Source organism: Folsomia candida, unplaced genomic scaffold (genome assembly GCF_002217175.1).
Source record: "Folsomia candida strain VU population unplaced genomic scaffold, ASM221717v1 Fcan01_Sc021, whole genome shotgun sequence".
Lineage (NCBI taxonomy): Eukaryota > Metazoa > Arthropoda > Collembola > Entomobryomorpha > Isotomidae > Folsomia > Folsomia candida.
The window spans coordinates 149,653-161,743 of record NW_019091213.1 but is presented as its reverse complement, the minus strand read 5'-3'; the positions used below and the strand labels follow the sequence as shown (position 1 = coordinate 161,743).

At 48.7% G+C, this 12,091-nt stretch overlaps 2 protein-coding genes across 2 annotated transcripts in view; one reads left to right on the top strand and one right to left on the bottom strand.

Annotated features, from left to right (window-relative positions):
* The first annotated feature begins 1,539 nt into the window (after positions 1-1,539).
* Positions 1,540-12,091, top strand: part of LOC110858318 (glutamate receptor 1) — a 31,447-nt gene continuing 20,895 nt past the window's right edge. The window contains exons 1-3 of the mRNA XM_035858818.1: positions 1,540-2,547; positions 3,534-3,920; positions 8,966-9,124. Of these exons, the coding sequence (XP_035714711.1) occupies positions 3,830-3,920; positions 8,966-9,124 (250 nt within the window). The 5' untranslated portion in view covers positions 1,540-2,547; positions 3,534-3,829. The remainder of the gene's footprint in view (positions 2,548-3,533; positions 3,921-8,965; positions 9,125-12,091) is intronic.
* LOC110858525 (protein ABHD13) lies at positions 9,307-11,148 on the bottom strand. Its single transcript, XM_022107340.2, has 5 exons — positions 11,090-11,148; positions 10,373-11,027; positions 10,066-10,259; positions 9,599-9,969; positions 9,307-9,537 (listed from the first exon to the last, which is right to left on the bottom strand). Exons 1-5 carry the CDS (start codon positions 11,100-11,102, stop codon positions 9,382-9,384), a joined length of 1,389 nt encoding a protein of 462 aa, XP_021963032.1. The 5' UTR covers positions 11,103-11,148; the 3' UTR covers positions 9,307-9,381.

The following is a 12,091-nucleotide window of genomic DNA, read 5'->3' as shown; positions in this document are numbered from 1 at the left end:
CCACGCGATGCCCAGAAATGAGGAGATCATGCCTCCTTGGACGGACTCCTCCATGACTTTCTCCTTCCCAGCCTGGCCGCTGCTGTACCAAGTCTCATTAGCATATTCCGATTCGCACGTTGAACGGACAGAGTGAACTTTTTAGGCTGGCATCAGATTAGCCCAAAAGGCATCGCCTCGTAGTCCTCGTAGTTTAGTTGACTAGAGTTGGGAGATTGGGAACGTAACATGGAGACAAGGTGGGCAGGCGAGGAGATGGCATGCACATCCTTGGACTACCTCCAGCCTCCTTGATGCGAGTACGTAGCGGGACTGGAATGCGGATTTTTTGTTGTTGTGTGAACCTCTCCTCCTGTCCTGTCTTCCTCCTTCTTCTTGAGAGAAAGGTTTTGGACATGTGACAGAAAATTAGCCCAGTCAACCGAAATATGTTGGCAAGAGTCGAGGCCGACTACAACAACACGACGAGCGACCAAAAGTCAGACCCGTGTCAACGGTCTCCTCCTTCCTCGCGTACGTAAGCACATTTGTACGTACGTAGAAGGCTCAGCTCCCATCCGCCACCAACTTGTGGAGCATTTTGCATGCGGAAAGGAGCCTGGAGAAAGCAGTCTGCACAGAATTAGCAGCAGCAGCAGCAGCAGCAAGTTTATAAATCGTGAACCAGCTCGTCTCAAAAAAGTATGCAGATTTCTCCACAGGAATTTTAATTTACTGTCAGCAGCGTCCTCCACATATTTCGTACCACGCGAGCATTCCACATCCTGCAAACTTTGCACATTTTTAAACCATTTCGCAACAAAATTTCCATCATCAAAGACGCTCAAATGTTCACTCTCCTCTCTTCTCGGAGGGGACGAGATGTGCATGAAAGTATCATAAAAGGTGGCAGGTGTGGGGCGGAGGAGATAGGTGGAAATGTGCGGAAAGTGACCCACTTTTCCCCCGGGTGACCTTTGTCTGTGTGGCCATTATCGACAGCTGGTGGGCTCCATAAACCATTTTTATCACCCGGTCGCCACACACACGCTTTCTCTCTCTCGCCACTTCTTTTCCTCATCTCGTGGACAATGACTTTTTGGGAAGGGTGACGAGGACACGTGCCCTTGGATAATATCCTCCGTACTCGCTCTCTCTGCTATTTATACACAAGCAGTTCCCCGAGCAGGCGGAAAGTGTGTGTGTTTATCACGTACGAAACGACAGTTCTTCCATCATTTCATTTAATTGCAGTTCGGGCAGACAGCTTGAGTGATGGGAGAAAGGAGTGGGTCGTGTCCTGTGACTGTTCTGACTACATGCACTCGATTTTGTGGCAGTTTCTAGCTGTGGATAGACATGGGACGACGTGACCATGCAGGATGGGAGGAAATAAGAGAGAGAGCGAGGTCATAATAATTTGGGTCCATCTCTCTCCGACGGTGGTCTGGATGAGTTGAGTGATTTCGTCCATTTGTTGTGGGGCGATGAGTTACAAGTTGCAACTCCTCATGATCAGTGAGCCCATTACGCGCTGCCGTCTCACCGAGGGGAGAAGGAAGACGTGGGCTTGCGGACTGAGTGCGAGCGAGGAAGAAAGTGAGAGAAAGTGGAGAAAGAGGCAGCGACGGAGTGAGTCTCGAACAGTCCTTCCTCGCCCTTCCAGCCAGCCACACACCGTCAACCACGCTCTCTCAGCCCAGCAAGACGGCCACCTTGTCAACCTCTCTCCGCCAAGAAAACCTTGTCTGCAGCACAACCAACTCACGCCGTGGCTTCAGATTCGCGGATTCAAAACTGCAAAGCTTCTTCGTGCCAACAAACCCTGTCATTCTCTAATGTTTCCAGGAAATGGTACATACACGGTTTTCCGGAGGACTTATTGTGCCATAAGTCATCTTCTTCTCGTGCCAAGAGAAACAGTTCACGAATTTCATAAAACTGCAGCAGCAGGAGTAGAAGTAAGTTAGAAGTAAGTTGCAGTGTATGTAGTAGGACTCCTTGCACCACCACTTTTTTGCACCATTATTGTCAGAACCATTGGCAAAATATCTTGCCGCCACCACTTTCCCCCTCCCCCTGCAAAAAAACAAGTGTAAACCATCTGGTCCAACTCTCTCCCAGCCTTGTTCTTATCGGGAGGCTAGGCTAGAACTGGTTCGGAGAGTGGAGAAGGCCAGAAAAGGCTGAAAGCTCTCTAGATTCTAGAGAATCAACGCTCGTGTTCGCCTGGTTGAAGTGAAGCTGAGAGTGGACCACGAAGGAACACGTCGTACGAATGTATGCAAGCAAGCAGGAAGTACTTTTCTGACTGCTCGTCTTCTCCTTATTTGGATTGGTTGACCTGAGGAGGAGGGAGAAGAAGAGACGGAGAAAGTGGCGGTGCTGCTGCTGTTGACTCTGCCTGGCTCCAAGAGGAGAAAGTGGAGAGAGAGTGAGTGAGTGAGATAAAAGTTTATGAGCCTTTGCCTCCATCTCACAAATTCTCCCTAAACAAACAGAACAAAGCCAAAACTCCACCACTTGACGGACCAAGAAGACGAGAAGACGAGTCAGGCTCAAACTCGGGTAAGTATTTGCCAAGTCTTGGCTCCCTAGTCGTCGTCGTCGTCGTGCTCGTTTCTAACGTCGTTTTGGACAAAGTCAAAAGCTGGTTGGTCATCATCTCACTAATCAGAATGTCCAACAGTCGGCACGCACTTGAGGATAAAACAATTAGGCAAATGTTTTGATGAGAGGATAAGTAAGTCCCGGATTAGACCCATTATTTCACCAGACTCCAAGTAGTCGCATAGCACTTTCCCCTCCTGTTGAGCCGTATTACTCAGCAGCTATGTCGGATGGACGGAATTCAGCTTTTCGTTCGAATATGGATAGAGCCCAATATCACAGCAAAATTGGAATTTGTTGTGAAATCTCTGTGATAAATCTGTAGAATTTCATCCAGTCCATCCCTTGCTTGCATAACACGCAGAACAACAACATCCAGGCCTTGTACTTCTGTGCACTACACCAACATCTAAATACGTACGTCCATGCACACCAACTTCTCTGGGAATCTCGACTCGCTACTCTCTCTCTAATACAAAATGATGGAGAGAGAGAAAGTGGGAGCAGAGTGAGCATGCTGGTGGCTGATGAGAGAGAACGGGTAGGTTAGCATAGGAGGACATTGTTGGCAAATTCCTGAGCCGTGTAGTGTGTTCAGATGGAGATACGTACGTAGATATGCCTGAGGAGGAGACTGGTCTGCAGTTTCACAGTGCAGAATTGATGGAGGCAGACAAATATATACAGAGAAAGACGAGTTCATCATTTATTCAGTGCCCATTGTGTGCATTCTGTGCATGTGTTGGTTTGGGTGGTCGGGGAGCATTTGCATTGTGCTCATCCATTCACCTTCATTCTCCAGTCGTCGTTGAATACCTGTTGCAACTCTGTCTGGTGGATCCACTCCACTTTCTCTCTCGCCGTCCCAACCTCCCCTCCGACCAAGACCAGCCAATTATGTAGAGATACTCGTGTAAGATGACTTTGTTCACATCTTTTTGCAGAATCCACTCCATCCTGGGTGCGCTTCACGCTGGAATGCACATCCCCCTCTTTCCCCTTCACAAAGTAATCGTGAGTTCGTGATCAAATCCTACAAAAGGACGAAATCCATCCCAGAACGGCGGGCGGAACTGGCTGAGCAACAGATAGACCGGACGAAAAGTGTGTGCTGCCAGGAGGACGACATGATTTCAGGACCAACATGGTGATTGTAATTAAGAATATGCCGAATGAAAACATGACACCAGAGCCAGACTGGTAATACCGAGTGGAAGAAGGCAACAGTGGCTTCTGCAAAATGTGGCTCGTCGTCGTAGTGCGGTGTGCTCTGAACTTATTGCTCGTCAGCTCATCCCTCGTGCACGTCGAGGCCGAGAAAATTCCGCTGGGTAAGTGTCCTTCCATTACGAATGCTTGATAAATGCTAGCTCCGATGATGGGGAAGAAGAGGAGGTTTGTGGTGAAGGCATTGGCGTGGTATTTTGTCACTGCATCCGTCTGCAAGTGGGAGAAAGTGACGAATGAAGATCAAAGGAGGGGAGAGCGCTGAGTGAGGCAAAGTGTGTGAGACAGGGCACACAGGACTTTCTCCGCGCCAACTGGGTCACCCCACGGATGACGAAGAAAGAAGGAAGGACTGTGCAGCAGCGTGCACAAATATCAGCAGAGTCGACTAATGTAGGCTGATGGGAGGAGGAGATTATTGTGACGCATAGAAATGGAAAAGAGAGCAGAAATTGGATTTTAAGCCGGAGATTGAGGTTGGATAAGCAACACACACAAGCACAAGCACGGGTGAGACGGAGAGAGAGAGAGAGCGAGTGAGGGAGAAAGTAGCTGGGATTCTGGTGGGTTTGCAATGAAATTAGAGCCAGGGGACTCCAGAGCAGCAAACCGCACTTTCCACATATTTTCGAGCAAACGCAAGAAAAAAATACAAGGACGGAAACTAGAACGCCAGTTCCTACTCTCTCTCTGAATTAACCTCAGAACAAAAAAACAAGAAATGGATTGGATGTGACACGATGCGAGCGATTCACTTCCCAAGGAAACTCTGTCTTATTAAGTGCAAAAGGATGGAAGGGACATGACTTTCTCCCCGCGCACGCTGTGAGGCCGCACCTCTGGAAGACGAACACGTTTCCATCCATCCGGCCCCTCTTGTTGAACACGACGGCTGGGCGTGTGGTGCGGGTGGAGTTGACAAAAAGTGGAAAATTGTCTCGTTTCTTTTTCATTTAATGTGTAACTCATTTCCTCATTAGTCCGCACGCTGCTTTCTCTAATAATGTCCCGTCCCTTCCTCTCTCTCTCTCGCTGGCACTTCAAGAACAGGCCGCATGACTTTCTCCCCTCCTCCGTCGTCGTCGTCGTGGCAGTCTTTGAATAAATGGGAGAGCGAGTGCTTTCGGGATCACCCACCAAGAGTAGCAGCATCCGAACTACAAAGTTGCTCATCATGGTGGTTGGAGGATGGGGACGGTGTTGTTGGTGGCTGGTAAGTTGGTTGGATGGTTGGTTGCTGATTGAGATTAGCCGTTAGTTTGGAGTGGAGATCGTGATCTGCGCCTTAAACTCGCGGAATAAATGAAATCAAAGACAAAGGAAGGGAAGGAGAGAGAGAGCAAAAATAGGGCCGCTTCATCCAAGCAGAAGGAGAAGGAGGAAATCAATACGCCGACACAAGACTCGCCAAAAAAACATCCAACCAAACTCACCACGACCAAGAACAACCTTTTTCAAAATAATTAAAACACTTGGCCTCACATTTTTCTTTCCCATCCATTTCACTCTTTCATCTCCAGAACAGAAGGCCAGGATTTTTTGGGGTGGGCGGCATGTACACACTCGCCGATCTCAGCCTCTGTCTTATTGTGGGCTAAACATGGGCGGAGGAAGGCTGCTCGAAAATAAATGGGGTCCAAACGAGTGGGGCTGCATTCCAAGCAGCAGCAATAGCTCAGGGACGACCATCATTCGATACGGCCCAAATTATTAGCCTCCAAACAGCGATGGCACTTTCAATCCAAATCCATCCATGTCTATTATCGTGTAGTAGAGATGCAGTGGGTGGGTGGGGGAGTGGGGGGGAATGGGAGTACAAATTGGAGGGAGCTTCAAAAGTATGGATGCTGATGACGAGATCATGGCGAGGTGGTTGTTTCGAGGAGGAGAGTTTTACTTATTCTGGGCGCAGTGCGAGCGTGCATCCGCTATCTGCACATCGTGTATCTCTTCCATCCGTCCATTTCGTCTGAGGCTGATGAGAGAGGCAGGTTGGGTTGAAATGGCTGCTCTCTGAAAGTGAGGAGACCCCAAAGCAAAGTTAGGATCGCTTTTTCGCTTCCACTTCTTGTGGAAATTTCCCTTTATTGCAATTATGCAAATGGACCAATTTACTTTCTTTGATCCTCTCATGTCCAAAATTGCCCCTTCAACAACAACACTTTCCAACCCATCAAACACGCCTTAAAAGACGGTCCTCCACTTTCACCACTTTCTTTTTCCTACTTTCTCTCTCTCTCTCTTCCTCTCTTCCTCTCTCTCTCTCTCCATGGTCTCTGAATACTCAAAGAGAAAAGTGTATCGACTCCCCCCCCCACCAACACCCGAGCCAATACAATACGCTCACTCGCCGTCTTTAATCTCGCACTTTGGGAGAGCTCAGAATTTAAATAGGAATGTTTCTCAGCGGATGGGTTAGAGCAGGAATCATGCCCACCTCGCAGCACCAGAGCCTTCTCATCTCTCGTCTGTTTGGTAATAAAGTGTGTCGGGTGAAGTGAATTGAATATTCATTGGATGTATAGTCCTCCTCTTTCCGCGTGTAGTGCTCCTGCTTGTCTGTAGTTATTGCACTTGTTCTTCTCATCCTTCTTCGCCTCATCTCCATTTTCAATTTCGCCAACTTTGTTTCCACCCTCCCACCAACTTCTTCCCAAATCCACTCTTTATTTGTTTTGCAACAAAAATTAAACAAGATTGGCCAACTTTTTCGTCCTCCCCTCTCGCTCACCCTCCTCCACCACCACCACCACCACCACCAGCACCACGTCGCAAGGAAATTCCCGACAAGGAGAGGATGAAACTTTAATAATAATGCCTCATCTCCCTCGCTCATCCTCAGCCAGTCAGTCAAAGTCGCTCGTTGGTGGGAAGCTCTGGGCCATCGACAAAGTTCATCGCCTAATTTGCTCCCATAATTTCACACTCTTGACAATTTGTGAATGCGTGGAGATGGAGAAAGGCGTTTCATACTTTCTCCTTCTTCCTCACTCACCCGCTGTCCGCATGCACGGGAGGAAAACTATGCGACACAAATGTGGCAAGCCGTATGTATTCAGTCCTCACATCCTCCTACCTGGCTGGGGACTCACTCACCAGTGCTGGCAGTCACTGGCTTCTGCCTGTTGGGGATTAGCAGAGTGAAGAGACGAAGTGTGACGGGATGACAATGGGGTTTGAGAATCATTATTAATGGAGCTCCCTCTCCTCCCGGCTTATTACGCGGAGAAAGAAGGAAGCAAAGAGAGAGAGAAAGAGAGAGACGACATCAAAGAAAAGGGACAAACAAACACACAAACAATGAGATCAGCCGCATTATACGACGTCGCCTTTCTCCATTCTCAGCACGGAGGTCGCATACACGCCGAGGGTACATATGTATCTATTTACGCAGGGCTGAAAGCATCAATTCCACGTCCTCCATCAATCTCGAGCAGGAGGAGGAGAAGCTCTTCCACACGAAGCCGACTCATCATCGTCGTAGGGCAATAATTACATTATGGGGACAGATTGTACAGGGGACGGGCGGATGCTGTCCCTTCCACGCTGATAAATGGAGCCACGTCTCAGACATCATAATCATTCGCCTTCCTTCCGTCCCTCCACAAAGGCTGAGGCTGCTGACTCTGGTATCATTATCAATCCCCGTATTCCAGCCAGTCAGCCACCCGACTCAAATTGTTTGCATGCAGTCGATTCGATTTGTGTCCCATAATTTCATCCTGGGAACATGGGAAGCGGGGAAAGTCAGAGAAAGGGGCGAAATAAATAAAGCAGAGCAAATTATGTGGGAACAACAAATACCTATGCACAATAACACAAATAAATACATACGTATTTGTACGAACGTGCGGGAAGAGGGGCTTGGGTGAAGGATGACGTGGAGGGAGGATTGGTGGTCGGAGAATAAATAAGGACGGAATGGTTGTGGTTGTGATTTCTTCAAGTGAGAGATTTATGAGGAGTCATTGCTCATTGAGAAAAATTATGAAGTGGGAGCAGCAGTGGCTTAGAATTTTTTGAAGGAGAGGGAGGAGAGCAGTAAATAACTGTGCATACGGCAGCGGATTCCTTTCTCGGATGCCTCTACATTTCCCCTCCCACGGAGGAAGGGAAGTGGGACATTTTCATGCACACGGAAAGCACAAGACGTGCGTTATGTAAAAGTCTGATTCTGACGCTTCATTCACTTTGCTGGATCCACCGCAGAATCCGCTATTATTCCATTTCCCCACTATTGCACAAATCCTCTCTCTCTCTCCCGTGGGGTGCATCTTCCTCTCGTGTGTCTCTGGCTAGTACATATGTACGCGTAAGTCTGTGTGTGGAGCAGGTGTGTCGGTGTGTGTGTGTGTGCATGCGAGTGACACGATTGATCATAAATAAGAGGAGACAAATAGGTTTCGTGACATTGTGGCATTGTGGCACCCGACTCGAGCGCAGATTTCCAATGCAAATTCGACCGTGTTGTTGAAGGAATGGTTGGCCTTCATGTCTGCGGTGCGTTGTGAGAGCAGAAGGGAAAGTCTTCCTCGTCGTCGTCGTGGGGGAGGGAAGTGGAGCGTAGAATGTAATGGCAACTTGAAGTGGAACTCCCTCATTTGCTTCACTCACGTCCACCAGAAATCAATTAATTGGCTCACGCTCACATTCCCCGTCACATTCACATCACTTTCTTCCCTCCTCCGTCCCTCCACATCCACATCCAGCTATGTATGCACCACTACCAGCCGCATAGGAGCACCGTCAGAAGGACCCTCGTCGTCTCAGCCAGAAGAAGAAGAATGCATTGTCCGAGATCAGTGGAGTGGATGGTCGAGAGAGAGAGTGAAAGTTGGCTGGAGAAAGTAGAGCAGCAGAGGAAGAGTTGGCCATCAAGCGTGCATGCTTTTTATGGAGAGTAGGAAATCTGCGGGTGGGACTGGGTCCAAGAGAAATTGGAAGACAAGTGTTCCTGTCCAAGAAACCACCTTTCTTATGAGCTAGACCAGCACATGCACATGCATATTTATGCACATGAGCTCCGTGGTATGTATTTACATGCTCGCGGACTTGAAACTTTCTCCACGTGGAGATGTAAATGTGGAGGGGAGACAGGGGAGACGAATGTATTTGAATACACGAGTTTTTTGGTCTTGTTTGGTTACAGGTGCTGTCTTTGAGCAGGGGACAACACAGACGCAGACGGCCTTCAAATATGCCCTGGCCGTGCGGAACGGACCAGAAGAACAACGTCGTGGTGACGTCGAATTCCAAGCCTTCGTCAACGTCATCAACACGGCAGACGCATTCAAACTGTCCAGAATCAGTGAGTGAATTCTCAATTATCCTCCATAATCCCGCTTTAATCCCCCTTCTTGATCCAGTCACGTATGTAGCTCCCTACACACTGCCATAGTGCACATAAGCACTCGAATCTGTGCGGTAGCAATCTCAGCCCAGTCTGTTGATATTGCTAATTAAGGATTTTTATTATTGTTCTGGAGTTCACTTTGTGCAGACTCACATTTAAATATCTATGCATACACGAGCAATTTATTAGATAATACAACAAAGAGTTTGGCTTCATGACGTGAGAAGAAGTTTGGTTGTGGTTTCGCTCACAAGAATGTCTTCCCACATGTCCTCCTCCGAGTCAAGTCTTGATATTTTCCCATCCGGCGGGGGTGCGGTCTTGACAGGGGCGCAAACGTCGTCGGGCGTGGAAGTCACACTCAAGGCCTGTACACAAAACAACGCGGCTCAGAAGATAACAAGTGTTTGGATAAGGTCGCGCTCTTACCGACTGGATAAAATCGTGCAGCAGACGAGTATAAGCGTCAGCCTCGAAGGCGTCATTGTGACCCGCGTCTATTTTTGCGAAGCTCTTTTTGTCCGATCCGGTGAGGGCGTAGAGCTTGTGCATCATCCCGGCAGGCACGATCTCGTCGTTCTCGGAGGAGATGAAGAGGGCGGGCGCCACAATAGCACCCACCTTGACCTTGTTGTCAAACTTGTTGTTGTAGAACCATCGCGGGAGGTAGCGGATGCCCGGGAAGTCAATCACCTTCTTCGCAATGGAGGGGACGGAAGTGAACGAGTTTTCCACGATCACACCCGCCAAACGTCCTCGCGTCGCCTTCCGGGAAGCGAGATGGATCGCAACTGCTCCACCTACACAACAGGGCCAAACAATAATTGCACACCTACCGACAATGCGTGTGCAGAGCATATTCATATCGTCGCTTTGCCATCTAAATAAATACTTGCCCAGAGAGCGGCCAAAGACAAAGATTTTTCTCGCGTCGAGGTCCGACCTGGTGGTGACGTATCTAAAGGCAGCTTTGGCATCGCGGTACAGACCGCGTTCTGACGGGACACCTTTGGAGGGTCCGTAGCCGCGATATTCCACGAGGAATATGTTCAACGAGAGGTCGTCCAGGAGTATTTTCACATTCTCCAATCTGGAACATTGCAAATGTTGCCTCGATTGTTATTGTTGAGTAGATTTGCACGACACAGTTCATAAAAGCCTATCGAATCAAAGCAAACTAAAGGTTGGAAAGGATGACCTGACCTGTCGCCAATGGAACCCGCATTTCCGTGGAAGAAGATGAGGGTTGGGCAGGAGTGGGTGTTGCCGAGTTTGGTTTTGATGAGGAAGGCGTAGATGTCGACGTGGTCCTTGGTGGTGAGCCAGACCTCTTCGTACTGGAGGTCGTAGGCGGAGGGTTTGAGTATGGTGCGGATGTTGGCGCGGGTCGGGAAGCCAGGCTGGTAGAGGAAGTAGTCCGACACGGAGAGGTTGAGCCCCCGAGGAAACGCGGGCCACAAGTCCTTGGGCAGGATCATGTTCCTCAGGATGATGGATGGCGGCTTCATGCTTCCCAAACAGCAGGTGGCTCCACCGTCGTCCCCTCGCTCCGTGACCGTCGACCTCTCCGACTCACGCTCCTCTTCCTCCACCCCGCACACCATTGTCCACATTTCACGCTCCACAGCCCTCAACCTCGACTCCATCTCGGCCATCGTGCAAGAAACCAAGGCGTCGACCTCTTCCAGCTGGACGTCACCTGGAGAAGATTTAATCCTCGCCTTCATCACGTCCAACTTGGAGGCAAAGAATTCCTGCACCCCTTCCACCATGACGCTGATTGGAGAACATTTCGTCGTCTTCATCTCATCCAACTTACGCCGAACCAATTCTTCCACCTCCTCCAGCCGGATGCTGACTGGAGGAGATTTTCATTGTATTAATTTTAAAACAACATGCGATTGTTAGCAAATAACCTACCGTTTGTTGTCATTTTTCGTCAAATGAGAAGTATTTTCGGGATTCAGTGTGTCTGTCAAAACTCGATGGGAATGAATTTCGGAAATTAATAGCTCTCTGCTTCTCTTGTTAGAAAAGTATATTTTTGGCGAAGCTTGGCTCCATGGTTCCCAAGCAAGAGTTGTCTTCTCCTTTTGACCTCTTGCTTTGATTTCGTGGATGATTTCTCCTCGCAAACAGAATGTTTACGGAAAAGTTGTCGGACGCTTTTGTTGTTCGTTTTGCCCATTGTTTGTGCGTGTGTGTCAGTCATCTCTGTTAAATTGGGTGGAATGATGACCAAGTTTTTGCCAACATTTCCAGTCCAGCATGTCATTCGGCGTCCTCCTTCCTTGGAGAGGAGAAAAGTTGTAGAGGGAAAAAGTCGCACACATTTTAATGAGGATAACCACAAAAACTTTGTCCATTCTTCTCCCTTTTTCACCAGGGAGGCCGTCGTGTAAAGGAGAACTGCACATGTAAGTATGTACATGCAATAAGTGTATGAATGGCTTGGCAGCGTCTCAACTGGAATCCAATCCCACCAAACGTCTCCCACACCATACGTTCCTGGGTGGAAAGAGCTTATTCTCTCTGCTTTAACTTTTATTGCCCTCCCAATAAAACTCAACTGTTGAGCGGAGTGGGAAAGCCATCCATGCAGAGCAGCAGCGTCGGTCCGGATTAAAATGTAAATTGGATGGGATGGTGCATACGCAAAACGGATACAAATAATAATGGCGCTTCGTTCTGCGAAATCGGGTACAAAAATTGTTGATTGTTCACGAGGGGCCGACGCTGGTTGTGCTGATGGCCTGACAAGGAGGAGACGAGGAATAATTAAGGTTCATTGTTGTGGAAAGGAGATATATGGAGGAGGAGGAGGAGGGGGGATTAGGCCTCCATGGCTGGTCAGGATTTTATGAGTTGGAAAGTGTAGCAGTGAATGGAAGGAATTGTGTGGAAATGGGACGGAAAAATCCT